A 24,438-nucleotide genomic window follows, 5' to 3' on the forward strand; every position below is an offset into this window, starting at 1 on the left:
CTATTATAGTGTTGGATCTTATTTGGAAATTTCTAAGCACTTGGTAAGGGAGGATTATTTCACAAAATATTCGATGCTCTCTATGCTTACAAATTTGCCCTGGCAAATGGGTGATGAACCCCTGCCATCCTTCAGGCCTTGTTTGGTAGCCCGTGATCCCCTCGTGATCCCGTCAAAAAACGAGGCGGAGAAGCCAGACGGACAAATCGAGTCGTGTGCTTTGACCCAAGCTTCTCCGTCGGCGATTGGAGCAACGCTCCGTCCCTTCGGCAACGCTGATATGCTCTAAGAGCATTACTAGTAGAATCCTCAAACCCTCAAACCCTCACTAGTGTTTTAAGGGTTCAAAAATGATCTTTTTGTGCACTTTTACGGGTTGAAAAACAGGGACAAAGATTAGAACCCTCAAACCCAACCCTTATAACGGAATATTCCCCATGAATGACGTTGTCGTTGCGCGCGGGAGGTCGACGGGGCGGCCGCCGGCGACGGGGGTGACTAGCAGCGGTGGTCGCGGGCGTGGGCGCAGGAGTTGGGAGGATTTTTCCCTCCCGCGCGAGTATAACCGCCAAATGAGGGTTCGGGTAGGTTTTGCTACCCAACCCTTACTTTTGAGGATTGGGAGAGAGTTTGAGGGTTGGACCTTTAAAAAAATTTGAGGGTTTGGGGGTTAAGGGGTTCTAGTCTAAGGCTTTTTTTTGACGAAAACTGTAAAAAAACAGTTATTTTTAGGGGTTTGAGGGCTCTACTAGTAATGCTCTAAGGCCACTCCCAAGATGCCAGTAGATCGGGGTTGTCACCCTCCTCTTTTCCCGAATCTCCCCTCCGTCAGCTCATGTCACCTCCCTCTTCCACCCCAGCGTTCTTGCTTATCAATGGTGGACAAGGCCTTGCGCAGATCCACGAACCTGCTCTTGTGAGGGATTTCCTTCCCTCCCCTTGTTGCCATTTGGGCACCTGAGGTAGTAGGAGGGATTCCATACGCATAGGAAAATCTCTCCCTAGTAGAGGCTTATAGGCCTCATTGATTCAAAGAATTCCTAAAGGAATTTTGAAGCATTCCAATTTGTAGTTTTTTTTTCCTATGTAGCTTGTTTGATTCATAGGATTACAATCCATAGGAACTCTTTCATAGGATTCATTTGTACTAGTTTTCATAGGGAAATTCCATCCACTCCAACCTCATGTGAAGCATCCAACATATTTCCTGCGCACTATCACTATCAAAAGACTACTAATCCTGTAGCATTGAAGATATCATGCCACTTATTCCTATGTTTTTCCTATTCCTACATTTTACAAATCCTGTGAATCAAAGAGCCCCTATTGCTCTGGATTTCCACTTCCCAACAACCTGAACCCCGCGTGGTTTTGCCTCTGCACTCGGTGACAACAATAGATGTACAGGCTACACATGGTCACATCCAAGGACAAATGGATGGTTAGATTTTGTCACCAGTCCCAAAACAAGTCATTCACAAATATTCCCAAGTATAACCAGCAAGATTTGGATATGTTATTTGTGCATCTCAGATGTCATGCACGTATGGCGGTAGCAGTTACATTAGAAAATGGGCAGCAAATATGTTGTTCTAGTAAAACAAAACAAATAGAACAAACAGATGGCAGCACAAGCCGCTGAGAACATCTAGCAGAATGGGGTTTCTTCTAAAGAGTTATGTACACTCAAAATTAATTATACACCGAATCAAAACATGGAAGAATTTTCGATCAAACGGAGTTAAGGTCTTGGGAAACTTGGTTTTGCCACCTGCACCAATGATAACAGCTATTACACTTCCCTTTGTTTTGGGTGCATTAATATCAAGATGGGCAAAGAGTGTAATGTCTCTAGACTAACCTGGTAAGAAGGAACCTCGCCAGAGGGCTTACGGTAGGAGCAGCCAATGGTGGCGTACTAGCTTGTTTCTTGTTGCTTCCAGCTTCCGAGGGGGGCTCAGGTTTCTTTGTAAAAATCGATATTGCCGTCTCATTTAGACTTTGCAACGACGAATCCTTCGAGCTGCACATGAGGCACAGTAAGCTGAGGACACAGTATGAAAGTGAGCAAGCACACACGGTGAGAGTCAAGGTCGTACCTCCCTAGCCGCTGTAGAATTCTGCCAACCAATACCTCACAGGATCCAGGTATTTCTTGCTCTAGATCCATCAAAGAACTGAGGACTGCATGAACAACAGGTCCTTCATACTTGTCACCAGAAGCCTACAAGAGAAGTTCTAAAGTTGGAAGACACTTCTGGAGGGATGCAAAGATCAATATTGGAATATCACAGTGATGGCACAGCTAAACCGTTACTGGAATTTGATTATCTAGCATTCAATTTGGTTCCTATAAAGACCATCAGCATTTAGTTGAACCCACTCTGGTCTTCACGAGAGTTAAGAGGCACTAATGCAAAATCAATGTACTCCAATAACAGGGCACGAGGTTAACGCGTCTAATATAGTTTACCTCTTTCAGAGAAGGAATTATCAAGGATGAGAGTGCAGGTGAAGCTGCAGAAGCTCGGGGAGCTGATTGCCCATCGGATGGCTGCCGTGATTTGCGACCTTTTTGCGAGTCAACATTCTCACTAGGACAAGGAACATACTTTCTTTAAGGAATGATATAAACAGCACACGTGTAAGTCAAACAACACTTAAACTAAACTTGAAATACCTTCGAACCTCATGGCTGTTTACCCCAGAAAATCTAGGTTCATGTGATTCCTTTTCATGTTTGTTGGTGGCTGGTCTTTCTCGAGCATTTCCCTTTCTGAACCCAGCTTGTAGAGCAGCCTTTGCCTGCGTATATTGCTCAAGTGCATTATAAATATGCATCTACCAAGCAAGCGAGCATTTGGCAACAAAACATTCATGTCCGCTACCTCCGCAAGGTTAGTAGCACTATCCTCAAGTGAAGCATTTGATGTTTTTTCTAGAGTCCCCAGCCTTGACCTTGAAGATCGTGGTGTTTCTGCTTCTTCAGTTTGATTCCTAACAACTGTCCCACTGATAGACATATCTTCGTATGAGGAGAATCTGCTGGGAGGCTAATGAATATGATGAATCAGATGCTGCTGCTTATCTTAGTATCTTGCGTGCAGGGTAAGGTAGGATCGCAAATATTAAAAACCCAAGACTGATATCAATGTACCTTAGAACTGTGATTAGGACCTGCTGGGTAGACCTGAGATGCTCTTGGAGAGCGTAACACCACAGTTCCAGACCCACTTACAGATTGGTCATTCTGACAAGAAGCCATGGTTAAAATCAGAATTAACCATTAATCAGGAGTTTACAGATTGCACGTGTAGATGGAAATCTCACGTATTCTGTAGAACTTTCTAGCCTCCCATGATCAGTTTGAGCTTCTTTCTTAGACATGTTTGTTGAGGATGATTCTTCAGATCCAGTCCCAGATGTTCTCCATTGGTTTTCTCGATCAACTGTACGTTTTAGTGTACTTGGATTCTGAGGCATATCAAATCTACCATCCTTGGTGGAGGTTATTTGTGGTGGTCTCAAACCACCTCGAACAGTTCCCGTGCCCTCCGATCTATCAGGAAAATCCCAGCCAGCAGCTTTCCTAACTGTTCCTTGACTACCGTAGATCAAAAATAATCAAGCCCATGAAGACAAAACAAAGCTTATTAACTATTTTGACAAACATACCTGGAAGGAGAGGCTGCATGTCTTGTATTTCTATCAACCTTAATAGTACCTCCATAATCATCTTCTTCGATATGTGTTTGACCATTTTGCGTGGCATCGATGCTACCTTTTACTGTAAATTTTGGCCTCTCTCTACCAATAACACCAACAGAAGCACACAAAGACAATGAGATATCGATACACTTGAATTATTAGTCAAACATTGTTTCACTAAAAAGTGTAAAGAAAAACATCACATACCTTATTCTCTCCAGAAGCTTTGGAGTTTTTCTGGCATTTTTTATGAAACGGTGCTTAAGAAGTTCCTTAGCACTAGGCCTCTGTGAGAAAGTAATACACATGAACAGCACTAAGCAAAAACGACAGAGACTATAAAATGCACTCTTTCCAGCTTAGACATGACACTACCTTAGTCTCAAATAAGATGACCCAGGGACTTACACAAAAAAAGAAAATTCTAAATTTCAGCATAGCAACTACTAAATTGTCAAATACTTCTAGATAGAATTATGTACTAGATTTATACTAAAGGTTACATCTGGCAGGACTGGAACCCTTCATGGCATCTCGTAATGTTAGTTGTAGCCTTCTAGCTAGTGGGACTCCCAAATTTGGCCAGTACAGAACTAGTGTCACGACGGACAACAAGAAATTATAAAAAGAAGAGTGACACTGCATATGTTCAAAAGAACAAAGCAAAGTGATAACACACGGTAATTTTTTCTGAATCTGAAACTTCTATACTGAACAAGTGCAGAGGAAGTGCTTCCTGGTACATTATAAGAATTTTACCTCTGCTGGATTCTTCCTTAAACATAGTGACACAAACTCTTTCATTGGTTTAGAGAAATGCTCATCAAGCTGCATGTTAAAAAAATATAATACTTATTTTCTTGCAAAAAATGCAAAACAGATGCTTTGATAAACTGAAATGAAGTACTTGATAATAGTTGTTAAAAGTACTCCAGTGACCTGAGGAGGATTTTCACGAGGTATCATGAAAAGAACTCTCATGGGGTGAATATCTGCCAACGGGGGTTCACCTTTTGCCATTTCTATAGCAGTTATACCTAAAGACCAGATATCTGCCTGCATTGAGACAAAAGCTTATGTAACAAAGTTCATTATGAAGCAAAAGGTTCAACAAATTGGCAAGCACCTTTTCATTGTACCCATCAGAATTTTGAATAACCTCAGGTGCCATCCAAAAGGGAGTTCCGACGAATGTCTGGGCAAATCAAAGCCATTAGGCATTAGCAACATACTATGGCATATTCTTAGCTGATCTATCTGAAATAAAAAACGAATTATGCTTCTTGTACACAATTCCAACAAAGGGAAACAACAAGTTCACTGTTAAGCTAAAACACTACCACGGGCCCACAACAACTGATAAGGGGAATTCCATTTAGTGCATGCTCGGCTGGTGCAAACATACTTGTGGTTGTCACACCTGCACCACACACCACTGCAGTGTGACTAGTGGTTGGGCCCTTAGGTAGGGTTCTTGGTTGCGTGTGTGGCCTAGGCCAGCTGGCATGTGTGTGTGTGTGCGCGCGTTTCACAGATACTTAAGTGTTCTGTGTTGTAACGTGAGAATTATGCATTGAAGTGAGATCTGAATTCATCCCCGTTCTCTCTTCTCACCTTCTTCCTCTCCAAGTCTCTCACCCCAACTACCCTTTCTTCCTGCCTACTCCTGGTCACTCACGATCCAGAGATCAGGGCGTGACAAATCAGTATCCAGAGCCATCTGCGTTTTCCCCAAAAGAAATCTTCGTCGTCAGTTGCTTGTTCCTCTCTCCGGATCCATGACATCCACCGCTAAGGGTGTATATTTCGCTCCAGAGAGATCCACCCAAAGTCCCAAGCAGGGTTGGATCTGGTATGAGTGCGACGACGGCGAACACCAAGCCCTCCGCGCAGACCTGTCACATCCTGTTGGCCATGGAGGAGAGCACCAACTAATTCAAGGCCCTCATCAAAGGCTCGATCACTCACTTCGATGAGCAGAAAATCAACAGCGACAAGCAGCGCAAGTCAGCTTCAACGATCAGGTATCAGGTGTCAGCACGAGCTCCGCGCTTCACCAAGCAAATTGATCTTACCCAAGCAGATGTGGATGAGATGCGCAAGACGCTGGAGGCGTCGGCATCCCCACATGGCTCGGTTCCGGTACTCATGCTGCCACCACTGCCTTTGCCGCGCACCCCACAAGCTCATAACCAGCACCGCGGGCTGACCCGTTCGCCCGGCTTGGAGGCAAGCGGCCCCCTCTGATTCCGCAAACACCAGGAGTGCCGAATCATGCCATCGCATCGACTCGGACGGCGGCGCACTCGCAGATCCCGGAAGCGCCACCCCTAATCGTGTCGGACGCGACGACTACCACACCAAGCCTCACAAGCATGAGTTCCCTCAATTCAACGGCAGCGCACCACTGCCATATCACAGAACTGGGTCACAACGGCGACGCTATACATCAAAGGGCAAGCAGCCCACTAGCTTCATGCATTTCATCAAACACACATAGGCATGACATTGGAGGCATTTTGTGCTGCGCGGTAAGACACGGGGGGAGGGGGGGCAAGTGTTCTTCGGAATGACTGGGCGTAAAGGGCACGCAGATCACCGAGGAGTTTGGCTCAGGCGAGTTCAAACTCGAGATGCACAAACTTCTCCAGTTGCGTCAGATCGGCAGCGTCATCGAGTACAAGGCACCATTCGAGGCCCACATGTACCACTTGCTCGCGCTAGACTCATCGCTCAGTCCCAAATTCTTCGTCACCGCGCTGCGATGTGCCTTCCGCCACAGTCGAGCATCATGCAGGCGTCAGTCCTAGCACACATAAATGAGGAGCTGGGGGCACAACGACCGCGCGCTCGACCTCTACCTGCCGGCCTGTTAAGCTTCATGCACTAGCCAACGCAACCAAAAGTCTAAACTGATGGAAAGGGCTAGACAACACACATACACTTCAAACCCCCTCTCACGTGTGACGTGGAAAGTCAACGGTATGGCTCAAAAGGCCTATACGTGCACAAAGGGGGCCAGCAGCAATTTTTGGATAAATTGCGAAAGCCAATACTTGAACTCAAGACCTTGGGCTCTGATACCATGTTAAGCTTCATGCACTAGCAAATGCAACCAAAAGTCCAAACTGATGGAAAGTGCTAGGCAATCCACATACACTTCAACAGTCCTCCACCACCACCACCAGTTCCCCTTCATCACGCGGCGGCACCTCACCTGCAGAGTGACGACTATAGCAGCAAGCAGCAGCTCCGCGAGTTTCGGCACGTGAACGGATTGTGTTTTCAAGTGAGGGGACTGCTACTGCAGGGAGCACCAGTGCAATCACCAAGCACAGTTGCTCACCATCCAGGTGGGCGAGCATGGAGAGCTCCTCTCCGACAAGGCAATTCATGCTCTCGCCCTTCTCCACGATCATGTCGTCGACGCGACCGCACCAGTGTTGCTTGTTGTCAGCGCATGCTTTGGACGGTTCTGATTCACCTGTGGGCACTTGTGGGCAACCAAGTCATGTTGATGTTGCTCGATTTGGGCAGTACGCACAACTTCGTCAACACGGCCTTCGTCGAGCACGTCGGTGCCGTCACCAAGGCGCTGCCACCAGTGGAGGTGCACGCTGCTAGCGGCAACCACCTCACCTGCTCCCGCATTGTTCCCGAGCTCAAATGGTGGATGCAAGGGCACACATTCACGACGCCAATGCGCGAGTTGGACACCGGCGCGTACGACGACATTCTTGGCATGGTCTGGTTGGCCTAGTTTACTCCAATGAACTGTCACTTGCAAGACAAGTTTGTCTCCTTCGTCTACAAACGGCGAGTCCGTAACCCTCCAAGGTGTTCGTCCATCGACCGCAAGCACATTGTCCGCACTGGAGCCGGGTTAGCCCGGTTTACTCCAATGAACAGTCACTGGCAAGACAAGTTCGTCTCCATCTACACAAACTGCGAGTCCGTGACCCTCCAAGGTGTTCGTCCATCGACCGCAAGCACATTGTCCACACTGGAGCCCGAGGAGTTCCGCAAATTGCTCGTGGGCAATGATGTATGGGCGCTGGCTATGGTGGATGCGACAGACGGCGCAACACATTGACATCACCGCGCCAATCCACGTCCTCATCAACGAATTCGAAGACACGTTTGCAAAGCCACAGGGAGACTGCCTCCGCAACCGCAATACGACCATGCGGTCACTTTCATGGATGGGGCGACCGGCGAACACCCACCCTTACCGATACTAGCCCTTGCAAAAGGACGAGATCAAACGGCACGTTCGCGAGATGCTACGTTCAGGCATAATCACCCACAGTATGAGCCCCTATGCAAACCATGTGCGGCTGGTCAAGAAGGACACTACATGGAGGTTTTGCTTCGACTACCGCCGGCTCAACGACGACACGACCAAAAACAAATTTCTATGGCCGATCTTTGATGAGTTGTTGGATGAGCTGGTCGGCACTACATGCTTCTCCAAGCACGATCTCCATGCGGGATATAATCAAATCCGCATGAATGAAGCTAATGAGAAGACCGCTTTCAAGACTCACCACTGACACGTCGTGTTTTGGTCATGCCATTCGGATTGACAAATGCTCCGACAACCTTCCAATGCCTGATGAACTCCATCTTCGCAGACTACATTCATAAGTTCGTAATCGTCTTCCTTGATGACATTTTAGTTTACAGTGCCACTTCCAGGTGCATGAACTGCACTTGCACACGGTGCTCGACCTGTTGCACACGCACAAGCTTTACGCCAAGATGTCCAAGTGCTCATTCATGGGGGATCGCATTGACTACCTCAGTCATGCCATTTCTCGGGAAGGCGTCACCACATACAGCGACAAGACCAAGGCCATGGCGCGCTGACCAACACCAACGAATGCCACGGAGCTCTGTGGATTCCTTGGACTTACTGGATACTACCATAAGTTTGTGCCAAGCTATGGGATCATCGCCAAGCCGCTGACACAATAACTGACCAAGAAAGGCTTCGCATGGACGGATCAAGTGCAGCTCGCCTTCAACATGCTCAAGGTGATGGTGACCACGAAGGTTCTCGCTCTGCGACATAGATATTGGCGCCGTCCTCGTCCAAGATGGTCACATCGTCGCCTACTTCAACAAGGCCCTCTGACACTCGTAACCAAAAGCTTCCAGCCTACGAGAAAGAGTTCCTCGCCGTCATTATGACCATCGACAAGTGGCGGCCCTACCTCCAGCATTGCCCCTTCAAGACCGTCATCGAGCACAAAAGTCTGTGTAAGCTGGGGGAACAGCATCTGAAGACAGAAGTTCGGTGAAAGGCGATGTCCAAGTTGGTTGGACTTCAATTTCGCTTCCAGTATAAGTGCGGTATCGACAACGACGTGGCAGGCGCCCTTCCCAGTGTTGGCAATCGGCTCAATGTTGACACGTTGTCCATGTGCCAACCAGCATGGGTTCAGCAGGTGGCCAATTCATATGAAACCAGCAAAGACGCGCGGGGCCTTTTCCAGCAATTGGCTCTACAAAGCCCAAACGCCAAGGGGTTTGAGCTCCACCGCGGGCTCATTCGCCGCAAGGGGCGCTCCTCTAGATCGGCACCAACACTGCACTCCACACCAAACTGACCGGTCTAATGCACGACAGTGCGGTGGTCGGCCACTCTGGCGTAGCGGACGCGTACCACCATACCAAGAAACTCTTCGAGTGGAATGGTTTCAAGGCCGCCGTCGACAACTATGTGCGACAGTGCACATTCTGTCAACAAGTGAAACACGAGCTCAAGAAACCGGCCGGGAAACTAGCGCCTCTTCCTGTGCCTATCGCGCCATGGCAAATCTGGCGATGGACTTCGTTGAAGGATTGAAAGTCAGAGGGCTATGATGCCATCATGGTGGTGGTCGAACGCTTCACCAAATTCACGCAGTTTATCCCTCTATTCCACCCCTTCATCGCCACTCAAGTCACGCGGGCATTCTTGGACAACATCGTCAAGCTCCACGGCGTCCTGGCATCATTGTCTCTGACGGCGACAAGGTGTTCACTAATGTTCTCTTGCGCGAGCTCGCTGTCCACGACACACCTTGGCAATGGTGCAGGTGGCTGCTGTCCACGGAATTCTGGTATAGCTCTTTGGGGTCACTCCGTTGTTCACCATTCAAGACCCTCTATGGAGTGGAAGCAAACCTAGGGAGCATGCACCTCTAACCCGAGTCACCACCAACCATGCCAGAAGTCGAGGAGTGGGAGTGGGACTTGGCGGCGCACATTACACCGGCTCCGTGCCCAACTGGAGCGAGCCCAGAAGCGCTTCAAGAAGTATGCTCATCGCAACCCGACCAAGCGTGCCTTGCAGGTGGGTGAACAAGTTCTCCCAAAGCTCCAGCCTCAGGTTTAGAAATCAATGGCGAGCCGGCCATGCGCTAAGCTGGCGTACAAATTCTTTGGCCCTTTCACCATCATCGACAAGATTGGCAACCTTGCTTATAAGCTCGAGCTCCCACCGGACAGTTGCGTCCACACGGTGTTTCACATGTCACAGCTCAAGCCCTTCACACCAAACTACACGTCGGTGTTTGGAGAGCTGCCCCGATGAAGCAGCACAAAGGTTGTGGAGGAGCAACTCCACCTTGCTGCTACAATGTGTACAACACAAGTGTTGAAGGAACAGATTCAACATGCTGCGCTAGATATCGCTCTAGAGGCAAATGTAGGCGGATAGGGCAGCAAGAGTTCAATCCAGAACTCCTAGGGCACAAGATCTACTCCAAGATCTTAGATAAGAACAAGTTCTATTATAGGTAGGGGTACATAGTCTCGGTACAAAGTAGAGGTGAGGACCTCTATTTATAGGGCTTTGGGAAGCCTTCACGTACTTCTACTTATAGCTGGAATACTCTAGAAACATTATTTAAGGTTCACCATTCTACTCATAGCTACTCACAACTAGAAGACTCTAGAAAACAGTAGGTAGGATAAAGAAAAGAAAAGAAATACTAGACCACAACAGAAGTATCTAGAAGTAGCCAAACAGATTTGACATATGATTATATTTTCATGTTCCTCATCAATCTCCCCTGGTTGTTTGGAACTCGCCCTCGAGTTATCTTCATAGAGCGCTTCTTCTGGATGGTAGAGAGTGAAGTCCGCAACATTGAAAGTCTTGGAGATACCCATATCGCTTGGAAGATCTATCACATAAGCATTATCATTTATCTTCCTCACGATAGAGAAGGGTCCATACCTTCGCTACCTAAGTTTCCCTTTAACACCTAAAGGCAGCCTCTCTTTTCGGAGGTAGACCATCACCTTATCACCCACTTGGAATGATTTTGGCCTCCTTTTGCAATCAGCAAGTTGTTTATATTTCTGATTTTGTGCTTCCAAAGAACCGCGAATCTCTTCAAATAACTCGGTGTAATTATCAGCAAAGGTCAATGCTGATTTTGAGTTTCCCCTTGATGGTAGCTTCACCAGGTCCACCACATATGTTGGAACTTTAGTGTAGACAATGGAAAAAGGGCTCCTTCCTGTGGATCTATGCTTGGAGTTATTGTAGGAGAACTCTGCAAGAGATAAAGCCAAATCCCATTGCCCCTTTCTTTCTCCACAAATGCAATGGATCAGATTACCCAAAAACTTGTTCACCACTTCCGTTTGTCCATCTGTTTGTGGATGAGAAGTGCTAGAAAATTTCAATTCAGTGTTGAATTGCTTCCACAAAGTGAGCCAAAATGCAGCAAGAAACTTGCTATCACGATCTGAGACGGTGGACCTTGAAACTCCATGAAGTCTGACCACTTCTCGAAAGAATAGGTTTGTCACATGATGATCATCCGTTGTCTTGCGGCATGGAATGAAATGAGCCATCTTAGAGAATCTGTCCACGACCACAAACACAGCATCACTCCCTCGTCTTGTTCTTGGCAAGCCCAAGACGAAGTCCATAGAGATGTCCTCCCATGGAGCGACAGGAACAGGCAAAGGCATGTATAACCCTGTGTTCTGGACTTGGCCTTTGTAGGTTTGACATATAGGGCATCACTGAACAAACTTTCCAGCATCTCTCTTTAGTTGTGGCCAAAAGTAGCGAGCTTCCAGGCTAGCGACAGTCTTGTCCCGTCCAACATGGCCACTAAGATCATGAATGGAGCTCTCTAACCAGCTTGTCACGTAGAGAACTTCTTGGAATGCACAAACAATTTTTTGAAGAGATATCCATCTTGCATCAAATAGTCATCACCTAATGGTTGGCCCCTTGCGTGCTTTACCCAAACATGGCCAAAGTCTTCGTCACCCTCATACAACTCCTTTATTTGATCCATGCACGAAAGTTCAGCTTCAAAAGAAGTCAAGAGGCATGCACGATGACTCAAAGCATCGGCCACCCTGTTAGTTATTCCAGATTTATGCACGATGAGATAGTTAAACCTCTCCAGATATGTTGCCCATCTTGCTAGCATGCGGTCAACATGCTTTTGATTTCTAAAATGCTTCAAGGATTGATGGTCGCTATAAACAATGAACTCTTTAGGCAGCAAATAGACTTCCCAAGTTTTCAACGCTCTGAAAACAGCATATAATTCTTGTTGATAGGTACTCCATTTCTGTCTAGCTTCACTTAACTTCTCACTAAAGAAAGCAATGGGCTTCCTTTCTTGAGATAGGACAGCTCCAATGCCTACTCCACTTGCATCACACTCCAACTCAAAAGTCTTGTTGAAATCAGGTAGCACCAAGACAGGAGCTTGTGAAAGTTTTTGTTTAATCTCATTGAAACTAGCTTCAGCTGCTTCTATCCATTGGAACTTTCCTTTCTTCAAACACTCGGTAATAGGTGCCATGATAGTGCTGAAATTCTTCACAAATCGCCTATAGAAAGTTGCAAGGCCATGAAAGCTTCTTACCTCAGAAATGGTCTTAGGAGTTGGCCATTCTCGGATGGCTTCAACCTTAGAATCATCAACACGAATGTCGTCACATGTTATGACGAATCCTACGAAAAGAAGTTGTGTTTGCAGGAAAACACATTTCTTCAAGTTGACGTAGAGCTCATTTTCCCTTAGTACATCTAGCACCTTTCAAATGTGATCAAAGTGTTCATCCTCATCCTTGCTAAGATGTCATCGAAATAGACCACAACAAAGTGGGATAAGAAGGGCCGAAGGACTTGATTCATTAAGTGCATAAAGGTACTCGGTGCATTTCAGAGTCCAAATGGCATGACTAGCCATTCAAACAACCCTTCCTTTGTCTTGAAGGTGGTTTTCCATTCATCCCCGGGTCTTATACGGATTTGATGATATCCACTTCTTAAATCTAGCTTTGTGAACACTCTTGCTCCACTAAGCTGATCCAACATATCATCCAGACGGGGAATAGGGAATCTATACCTTACGGTGATCTTGTTAACGGCTCTACTGTCCGTACACATGCGCCAAGATCCATCTTTCTTTGGCGCGAGTAGGGCTGGTACAGCACATGGGCTAATACTTTCTCGAATGTGCCCCTTTTGCAACAATTCCTCCACCTTCTCCTTCAATATATCATGCTCCTTTGGGCTCATTCGATAGTGTGAAAGATTAGGAAGACTTGCTCCCGGAATTAAGTCAATTCTATGTTGAATTCCTCTCATCGGTGGCAAGCCATGTGGCTCCCCAAGTATGTTCTGAAATTCTGCCAATAAACCACATACTTTTGCTGGAATTTCAACAGTCAGATGCTCTTCTCCCTTTACAACAATTGCAGCACACAAATCTGCCTCCTTCAAGTCTTCCATAAACTCATGAGAGGTATGGGAGATAGTTAACATAGTTTTCCCCTCCTCCTTAGAGGTATTACCTTCGGTTTTGTTTGGTAAGATAATGATCTTTCTCTTGTTCCAAATGAAAAGAGTAAGAATTTTCCTTGCCCTTGTGTGTAGTATCCACATCAAATTGCCAAGGCCTCCCAAGAAGAACATGGTTGGCATCCATGTCAACCACATCACACAACACATTTGGGCGATAATGCTTACCCAAAGGAAGTGGCAGGTTGCATTGTTTGGTGATCCTCATATTCACTCCTTTCTTGATCCATCCAATAGTGTAGGGATTTGGATGATCATGGGTTTCAAGCTTTAAATGGTCCACCAACTTCTGGGAGATAAGATTCTCGCAGCCGCAACTATCACTAGTTTGCATACCTTGCCATTCACCGTGCATTTGCTCTCAAATATTTTCTTCCGTTGTGTGTCATCGAGTTGTGGTGTGGAACATAGGAGACGCTGGATCACACATACCACCTCTTCACCTTCTTCTTGACAAACCTCTTGTCCGTCTACATCTTCAGATTCGTATTGTTCCTCATTGCTTTCATCATCATGGATAGTCGTGTTAACAAATTTCCTTAGTGGGCAACTGCTGGATATGTGTCCCTCTTTACCACATTTATAGCACTTTGGGCCTTCATTTGCCTTACCCTTGCCTCTAGTTTGTTTCGGGATGGGCTGTTTTGTCTTTGGTGGAGTGGTCTTTTCTTCCACTCTATTAGGTTGGCTCCTAGATGAGCCTTCGGTATGAGGATATGGAGGATATGGAGCCTTAGTTGTCTTTCTCATCCTCACAAACCTCTCGGCCTTTAAGGCTAGAGCTTGTGCTTGATCAACGGACCAGATTTATTGCATCATCAATCGATCTTGAATAGCATCATTGAGACCATTGATGTACCTTGCAACTTGTTGCTCTTCAGTTTCAGCAAGGTTGCACCTCACTTGTAGCCTTAGAAACTCCTCTGTGTAATCTGAAACAGTCCTATTTCCTTGAGCACAATTTTGAAATTGGATAAATAGGATCTGGTCATAAACAGCGGGCAAAAATCTCCCTTTCAAGAGGCCTTTCATTTGTCGCCAAGTTCTAACACGAGGTTCTCCTCTCAGCCTGCGCTCCTCTTGAACGCGATGCCACCATGCACCGGCTCCTCCTTTCAGCTTGTATACGACCAAAGGAACTCTAGGATCTTCCGAAACCTCCATGACCTCAAAAAAAGTCTCCACTTCATATAACCAATCCAGGCACCCTTCAATGTCAACATTTCCGTTAAAACTTGGGATCTCAGCTTTCACCTTGTATGTATCTCTTGCATATGTAGGGTTGGGCGCTCTCCGATATGCATAGAGATTTGGTTCTTCAAGGGCATCATCATATTCTTCACCTTCAGAAGCTTCAACATAAATTGGCCTTCTTGAAGCACGTTGAACATGTTGTTGTGGCGGTCTTGCTCCAAGATTACCTCTCCTTCCTTGATGAACATCTTCCTCTTCTTTAGATGAATCTCCTTCATTGGTAGCAGGGGGAACACCCTTTCTTATCATCTCAACCAGCTGATCAAATCTCCTATTAAGATCTTCACGCAGCTCTTTGATTTGTTGTTCAGCAGCATCCATCCTCTTCTCCAATTGCTCCATTGCTTGCTGCAACTTGCTCTCGAAGAGGGCGGCAAGAACGATTATGGGTCAACGAGGCTCTGATACCACCTGAAGCAGCACAAAGGTTGTGGAGGAGCAACTCCACCTTGCCGCTACAATGTGTACAGCGCAAGTGTTGAAGGAACAGATTCAACGTGCTGCGCTAGATATCGCTCTAGAGGCGAATGTAGGCGGATAGGGCAGCAAGAGTTCAGTCCAGAACTCCTAGGGCACAAGATCTACTCCAAGATCTTAGATAAGAACAACAAGTTCTATTATAGGTACGGTACATAGTCTCGGTACAAAGTAGAGGTGAGGACCTCTATTTATAGGGCTTTGGGAAGCCTTCACGTACTTCTACTTATAGTTGGAATACTCTAGAAACATTATTTAAGGTTCACCATTCTACTCATAGCTACTCACAACTAGAAGACTCTAGAAAACAGTAGGTAGGATAAAGAAAAGAAAAGAAATACCAGACCGCAACAGAAGTATCTAGAAGTAGCCAAACAGATTTGACATATGATTATATTTTCATGTTCCTCATCTATTGTTCCTCATCACCCAAGCTGTCGACCAGACGATCGTCGATGCGGTCCCAACTGCCATTCTCGACAGGTGCATGGTGCAACGCTGTCGTGCAGCTCAAGATCCAGTGGGCTAGTCCACCAGACACAGTGACCTAGGAGGACTATGAGGTTCTTCACCGCGCTACCCTACGGCAACAATTTGGTCCGAGGAGCACACTGAAGAAGGGGTCAATTTGAAGGAGGGGAGAATGTCACACTTGCATCGCACACCACTGCAGTGTGACTAGTGGTTGTGCCCTTAGGCGGGGTTGTTGCATGCATGGTCTAGGCCAGCTGGCATGTGTCTGTGTGCGTTTTGCAGATATTTAAGCGTTCTATGTTGTAACGTGTTCTATGTTGTAACGTGAGAATTATGCACTGAAGTGATCTGAATTCTCATCCCTGTTCTCTCGTCACCTTCCTCTCCAAGTCTCTCACCCCAACTACCCTCTCTTCCTGCCTACTCCTGGTCGCTCGCGATCCAGAGATCGGGGCATGACAGGTTGCACATATGGAAAGCATAACTAGTGCTCTTTCCATGAACGATCCACACCTTCCCATTCCTTTTCTTTTTTTGACAACTCGTGCTCCCCTTTCTTCCCTACATTCTGCCTCTCTTATCAGCAAAACCCATGACAACAAGATGCACAATAATAACCAATGTTGCTTTCTCCATGCTGCCCAGATCGGTTGGTGCTAAATCCAATCATCCGCTTTGGCCCTAACCAAATGTTACAACTTACAAGAGTATGTGCCAACATTCTTCCACTTGAATTCCAAAGTACTCCCTCCGTTTCTAATTATAAGATGGTTTAGATATTGCAATATGGACTACATACGGATTAAAATTAGTGAATATACACACTAAAACGCATCTAGATGCATACGAATCTGAGAAAATAGAGAATATCTAAAACATCTTATATTTAGGAACGGAGGGAGTAACAAGCAATTATGATTGCAAATGAAAATGAAGAGCAACACAACAAGCAATATAATGGAGTACAGCATACCCTCAGCAAAAAGCAAGGTTTCTTACCCCAATGAAGTTTGTTTTGGGGTTTGGAAACCATCTACTTAGGCAATTTGCTCCATAACAAACTAGTTTATGAATATGAATACTGATTCAATCAAGTCATACAAAATTCAAACATTTTTTAAAGGGAAAATGACACATATATAACATTTCTTTACCAAGTTCCACTGAAAATTAGCCATTGTTAGTTAGTTCCTCGTGAACAGCCAGCTAGCCTATTTGTATCCAATTTTAGAACCCTGAATAAATTGCCTTCCGCAACTAAAAACAGCCCACATGCACTCAGTGAAGGACAAGCTACTATGATGTCAACAGAAGTCTATTCAGTACAATGGGGAGAAGCTATATTTTGCACTAAAAGACATAACATCAAAAAAAGAAAAGAGGTGGCAAATTATATGGAGAGAATTCCTTATGTAACATCGTCCTACATTTTCTTTCCCTATTTGACATTGAGAAAATATTTCTTCCTTATCTAACACAAACTTTAAATTTTGATCCCAATATAACACTTCCTTCCATTTTTTGTGCAAACGGTGTTAAATGGCACGGGAAATGACAATTATGCCCTCAAACATCTATTCGCTCCTTTTCTTTATTCAGGTGTCTTATTTGAGGGTGTTAGGAAAGCAACTTGAGGTGCAAGGAAACTAAACATAGACTAATAAGGACTCCTAGACCAATACTAATACTCCTTAACACCCCCCCTCAAATGCAAAGCGTATGCAATAGCATTGCATTTGAAGAAGTGTAATACTAAAAAAATGATAATCCAAATCCGTATCTTGAGAGTGTCGTCGTAGCATGAAGAGTCTTCAAAACCTGTCGAGTCGCCAAAGGGGATAATGAAGAGATGGCACATCAGAGGAAGACACCGCATCGATAGAAGATACAAAAGAAGTATCAAGAGAAGATGGGTTGTCGAAAGAAGATGGTCCATCGAGAGAATAAAGCATTGCTTAAAGAATCATGGCCCATGAAAACCAACGGCGAAAGAAGCTCGGCGGCAAGGGAATGGGCTTAGATCAACAATGCAAAGAGAGGCCACAGAAATCCTATAGAGAGGACAATGACCAGAAAAAGGCTGACAGACATAGGTATGGTGGACTCACATGACATGAGAAAACACAAAATATCAACGAATTTGGTGGACGCAGCGAAAAATATAGAAAAAGCACATGCCAGACTAATGCAATGACTAAAAGATCAGCAACAGCAGCTAGCAAATAGGCTAGCAGGAACGCATCAACTAGCAAGTAGGCTAGCAGAACGCATCAGCTGAGTAGAGCAGCAAAGGGCAGCGGAACAACAGCAGCACGCAGATGGACGTGCGGGAGCAGAGCAGCAGCCAGCCAGCAGGGGCACATGCGGTCGACAGGAAGCAGCAGCGTTGGCCAAGATGAGATCCAGCTGCAGGCAAACGTGTGCGGACAGAAGCCTGCAGCTGCAGGAGAGCAACACGCAGGATGCTGGAGCTGTACGGGCGGGCCTGCACGTGGAGCGGAGCCTTCCTGGAGGTGCTTCCAGCCGAGCGCCCCAGCCGAGCGCACAGGAGGCGATGGTCCCGATCTGAGGCAGCCACCATCGATCCAGGGGCAGGTAGCGGCCCACGAGGTGCCCACGCCGAAGCAGCTGGGCGAGCAGTCAAGGCGCCAGGCGGATCGCGGGGCTGGTGGTGCCATGGAAGACGAGATCGATCCAGAGAAAAACAGATCGATCGAGAAAAAAAATAGTGGATCGCAAGACGAGTTGCGGCGTCCGGAGACCTAAACCTAGGCTCTAATACCATGTTAGGAAAGCAACTTGAGGTGCAAGGAAACTAAACATAGACTAATAAGGACTCCTAGACCAATACTAATACTCCTTAACAGAGGGTGGGCTTCAAAATAAGCCAAAAGGTTAGACTACGAACAAGTACATCAAGCAAGTACGTACGTCGTACGTGCTCGTTCTGCTTCTAGGGAGAAATCAATCGAGTTGCTTGTGTGTTTGTGAGCTAGCTTGTTTCTAGGGAAAATCAATCGAGCTACTTGTGTGTTTGTGAGCTAGCTTTGCACGTAGGTGCGCTGCATTTGGGTGAATCGATCTAGCATCCTAAACCGACACTCCACCACAGCATATGCTCGTGTGGCGTGCTGGCAAGGAAGGTCTACATCGGTTGGTGCTCCGGAGCGACACGGCCACCCGTCTCCTGTGCCGCTCAGTGTTCCCGAGTACGAGGGATTTGTCGGCCGGGTGAAAGCAAATGCCAGTTAACTTGATCTGACTTAGGTGCTTCTAGTGCCAGGGATAAACTTGTCATTTCACATGTCATTTAACACCATTAGGTTAAAAAATGGACGGAAGTGTTATATTGGGAACAAAATCTAAAGATGGTGTTAGATAGGGAGAAAATATTTTGACAGTGTCAAATAGGGCAACCAAATTTAGAAGTGTTAAATAAGGAATTCTTTCATTTATATGCAGCATTCACTCAAGCTGGAATGGATTAAAGCTTCTGAATAATTCAGAGCATAGGATATAAAACACAGCAAAATTTGTCAGCGATAGGAACTGCCAGTTTACACGTGTAAAATAACAATTATTTAGGTGAGTGCAGCTACAGTAAATACCAAACGACACTAAATCTAAGGCCTCCTTTGGTTCACGGGATAGAAATGTTATAGGAATAGAAAAATCATAGGAAGTGAGATGACATGTATCTCAATTCCTATAGAGAAAGAGATGTCATTTGATGCATAGGATAGGAATTTTTCCATTGAGTCTCAGCTAATGTTTTTTTCCTCCAAAATGTGAAGGGTTCATTCCTATCCTACATAGGAATAGGAAATCCATTCCTACAAACCAAAGGGATTCAAAGGAAATTTTCCTATGTAAATCCTATCCTATAGAAATCCTATAAGATTCCTACAAACCAAAGGAGGCCTAATTCTTTTTCAAAGCTTCCCTTATTAGTATAACCATTATATATACAGCCCAGTCAATTAAAGCTACAGCTGAGAAGAGTAAGTAGGTTCCTGATGCACATGGTTAGAAGTTTAGACGTTACCTTCCTCCTAGACATTGTTTTAGTCAGCTGTGCAGAGACACCGAAGTCTGCAACCTAAGGAACATAAATACACGTATTAACTTTAGGAATACATATTATATGTTATGCAGTAATAACCGTACAAAAAACAGAATCATCTGCATGCTCTACAGAAGTGATACCTTCACATCTCCGCTTTCAGTCAGGAGGATATTTGCCGCTGTAAAACATGACATGGTGTTGTCTGTTATGATTTGAATTATACTTGGAAGTAAATAACGAGGTATATAAAAAAATATGCAATGCACTGAAGAACACATCCCCATATTAATAAGTCCTTAATGCTTGCACAATAGCTTGTCCTTATTTAATCTAAAACTGACTGCTGCATATTAATTTGCGTCATCCTTTAGCTAACATGCATCACCGGAGCATTGAATCCTTACGAACAACCAACCAAAACCTTCATTTGCTCTCACATTAGCAAAACAAGGGAACGAAAAGGCTTGCATACAAACTTATCGCAAAGGAATCTTTGTGCCACACATACATATACATGGCTATCTTATTTTTTAGTTGGAATATACATGGCTATCTATAATCCTTAATTCCATTCCTGCCTTTCCCTTTCCTTTTCATGCATGTGTAACACTAGCATTTATGTGCAAGATTACATGAGAGAGACAATACAGTTGTAGAAACGGTTTCTCCATTGCAGAAAGGCATCTATTTGAAAGGTCATGTCCGTGCGTGTAACCTTTGATACGGTAAAAAAATATGATTGGTTGCTTGCCCATTAGACAAAGGAGAACACGGTAATGCAGGCCAGGTTCAATGTGCTTCAAGGGTAACCGAGTAAGGATCGCAAGAGAATGCTGGGGTGATCAGATATTTGATTCCATGGGGTTCTTTGTTGTGTTTAACAGAGTTGTGCTAAGTCTGACTACAGTGGTCATAACAGCCGCAGCAGCCAAGGCAGGAAAGAATACCAACTAGAAAGAGAGACCTAACACACTAAGCGGCAAGGGGATCAATCTGGACAGACAAATTACCCACAAAACATCTGAAGCAAACACAGCTTAATGGTAGGATCACTTCCATTTTGCATCCTCAGAAGATTGATGCTGCTTGGGAGTTCTAGGGGTTATCCGATTGGTATTTTCTCAAAACAGTATTGAATGTTTGCAAGGCAAATGCAGATAATAAGAAAGAAAGGAGTCAAGAGGAGTAATAAAGACCTTTAATGTCACGGTGAATCTTTCCTTCAGAATGCAGATATTCAACTGCATGTAACAAGTCCCTTAGAATGCATGCAATAGATATTTCATCCAGAGGAGGGCCAGCTTGAAGCTACATGTGGAAATAGAAGTCGCAGGAACATCACAATTTGAACCAAGTAGTTTGCGCTGACTATGAACTGGAATATTCATCAAATACACTTGATCTACTATCTACATGGTGTCAAGTATTGTGTTGTGTCCATCAAGATATAGAATATACAGGACATACTAGGTCAGCAACAGAACCACCAGCCATGTACTCCATTACTATCCACAGTTTGGTTTGATGAAGATAAGAGCCATAATAGTCAGTTATATATGGACACCGACATTGTGACAAAACAGATATCTCCTGCAACATGAAACAAATCCTTTTAGAAAAGCTTTTTCTGTCTTAATTGCATAGTAAGTTGATACGCCATGATAACCTAATACTCAGCATAGTGCATAAGGTGGAAGTAAAACCTTTTGGATATCTTCGATATCATCCTCGCTGCATAGAATAGGTTAAAAGTACATTAGAAGTTAGATAAAATCCTTGAATTCAGTTACCAATATGAAATAAGGTTATCTTCGGTTTACATTTTCCTACAGTACATAAACAAACATGTTTTCATGATAAAAAAAGTTGTTTTACAAAAAAATGATGTGATGACATGATATAGTTCTACGCTAGGTTTAGAACACTAATCAGAGGAAATGTAATGCAACCAGGCTGAACTCACTGCAACAAGGATGCAATTTTTTATGTTTCCTATTTAAATGCATTGTGTAGAATAAAGGTTGTGAAATATATTAGTATTAGTACACTACATCTTTTTCACATCCCAAAGTAAATGGAACCATGGTTTAAATAGCAGCAAATAATGCAATTAACAACAGGTGCACTTACATTTTATAGTGTAAACCTATTAAATATAATATGCTGCTTTAGATACAGAGAGTCAAAGTGAAATTTACGCTAGAGACTCACGCTTCTTCCAGATCAATAACTTTTATTGCAACCTCCTTGCTGAGTTCCTTGTCAAACCTATGAATGAACACAGGTAAATATTCGATAAGCATTAAATGTATCATCCCAACAAAACAGAAGAAAAGGATAAGAAATACAAGTCATGGACTACATATGGCCCAGAAAATATCCAATAGCTTACAAAGTGGATCCAGAAATTAGTGCATATATATATCTCATCCTCTATGTAAATACCATGCTGACCTCTATGTGTATAATTTGTGGAGGGCATGACACAGGTACACAACAAAATAACCATTAAACATGCTGGCCTCTATGTGTATAATTTGTGGAAGGCATGACACAGGTACACAACAAAATAACCATTAAACATACTGGCACTAGACAGCATAACAAATTCTATTGAAAAGCGAATAACAACTTATCATTCAAGTTATTTCATCCTCTGTTGAGATAACATGCTGGCATCTATGTACTAATCATTTCAGGACAATACATGTAAATTTGACATCTACTGAAAATAAACATAACGTGTTTGAAAACAACACTTGTGAACCATTGGTTCGTATTTGGTTGAGCAATCACAAATTAACTAGCTTAATGATCAGGAGCATAGTGAAAATAAGAATAGCATCGCATAACATTTGGTTTATTTTGTTGCTTGCACTACAGTAGTCGAATAGAGGACAAATCCAGCTTTATATAATTTAGCAGGAACTGGCAATGATACTCATAATAGGGACAAATTCTCACACAGAGTGAAGCCCTGCTATCTAAAACCAAATTAGCACAAATTTGTGGCCTATCTCTAATAGCCTGATAGGCACTAAATTGACCGAATTAGCACTGCTTGTTTCCGTAAATCCCTTACCCTGCATTAAAATAGAACCCTATCGACGTAGATCCTGATCAAATCACCAATGCCACCTTACTAACAGGAATAAATCAGTGAAAAACGCCACGAGCAGCACTAGATTGGCTACTTAAGTGCCTCAATCATGCCGCCTAATGTCCCAATTCGCCATGAGACGTACCCTGTTGACACTCTAATCCCCAATGCTGCTCGATCAAAAGCGAAACGAAAGGCTACACTAGCCGCCACCGAGGAACATCAGCTAAAATCCGCGTACAAGGGAGGAAGAAGAGAATTAAATAAACTTTGTTCGCGACGATGGAGGGGGGAGGGCAGGTCAACAAACGAACCCTCTGTAGACGTCGCCGAAGGAGCCACGGCCGATGAGGTCGCGGTTGCTGAAACGCGCCTCTGTGGCGGCCGCCATCGACGCCGAGTCCGACATCGTCCCTGAGATCTCGCTTCCGCCGCGGCTAGGGTTTTGGAGGGAAGAGGAGACGACCGGATTCGTCCTCCTTTTCCTCCTTCGGGGCTAGGGTCAGGATTCGTGGGCGTGCTCGCGTCGCGCTACTCCCTCGTCGGCGGCTGGCTGCTTCTGGTTTGGCCCATTTTTACATGTCGCGAGATTTGGTGCAGGTGTTTGGTTTGTTCATCTGGGCGAGCTGGAGTGGCCAAGGTGGTGGGGCCGCGTGGAAGAGCTGGAAGGTGGGGCAGCGGTGTCAGTCTGTCAGAGGCGGGAAGGGGACTGGATGGTGGGGATGTCCGCTATCGTGTGTTTGGTTACACCCGGACTTTGGCAAATCCGGCATCCACATGCTGCAAATTTCGATTCTTAAATCCATACAATCCATACACGTCGATCATACGATACAAACTGTTCAACTGCCAAAGTTCGAAACAAAGCAAATATATCATAGTCAACAAACCAAACATGGCAAAATAAAATCAATGTCCGAGGGTGACATATGGCCTCGAATTACTGGGTGGGCGCATGCTCCTGCTCTGCCTGCATCCGGGCAGCCTCCTCCGCCTGCATCCGGGCCGCAGCCGCCCTCGCCGCCTCGTACTTCCTACGATCGTTGATCTCCATCTTCTTGTCCACAAGCCACTTCTTCGCATGCTGATCATAGAGGGTCTCGTCCGCCAACATGATCCTCGCATCTTCCACGTCTCGTGCGGAGTTGGAACATTTCCTTCTCAAGCTCTATGTCACCAAATGTCTTGGCCTTCTCGGGCTCCCATTTGATCGCCGCTTGTTGCTTCTCGAGCTCAGTCTTTGACCTCTCAAGTTTCAGCTTCTTCTCCGCCATCTTCCGGTCCCACTTCATTCCTTCCTTTTGCGCATCCAACATGAGCTTGTACCTCTCCTCCTTCTTGTTCTGCCTTGCCGAAAAAATGTTCGTCCATGTCGACAACATTTTGGTAGCCGCAGCATCACGGACGGCACGTGCCTTCTCCCACTTGTTTCCCATGACTTGGCGGTTGTCCTTTGTCACGGTGACTTTTCCATTCATCACGACAACATCGTCCAACCCAATTGATTGGTTTGAGCTTGAGCCATCA

The 24,438-nt window shown here is 45.1% G+C and overlaps 1 protein-coding gene across 1 annotated transcript; it reads right to left on the reverse strand.

The window, feature by feature from the left end:
• Window positions 1–1,494: 1,494 nt before the first annotated feature.
• LOC123188534 (serine/threonine-protein kinase svkA) lies at window positions 1,495–23,538 on the reverse strand. The gene is made up of 20 exons (XM_044600703.1): window positions 23,226–23,538; window positions 22,023–22,079; window positions 21,515–21,542; window positions 21,279–21,401; window positions 21,008–21,119; window positions 19,952–19,989; window positions 19,791–19,844; window positions 4,835–4,903; window positions 4,648–4,764; window positions 4,468–4,536; window positions 3,916–3,995; window positions 3,676–3,807; window positions 3,331–3,604; window positions 3,158–3,250; window positions 2,889–3,053; window positions 2,681–2,805; window positions 2,474–2,594; window positions 2,100–2,224; window positions 1,862–2,023; window positions 1,495–1,771 (listed from the first exon to the last, which is right to left on the reverse strand). The coding sequence occupies exons 1-20, from the start codon at window positions 23,318–23,320 to the stop codon at window positions 1,732–1,734; spliced, it is 2,079 nt and encodes a 692-aa protein (XP_044456638.1). The 5' UTR covers window positions 23,321–23,538; the 3' UTR covers window positions 1,495–1,731.
• Window positions 23,539–24,438: the final 900 nt, after the last annotated feature.

The sequence above is a fragment of the Triticum aestivum genome, chromosome 2A (genome assembly GCF_018294505.1).
Source record: "Triticum aestivum cultivar Chinese Spring chromosome 2A, IWGSC CS RefSeq v2.1, whole genome shotgun sequence".
NCBI lineage: Eukaryota > Viridiplantae > Streptophyta > Magnoliopsida > Poales > Poaceae > Triticum > Triticum aestivum.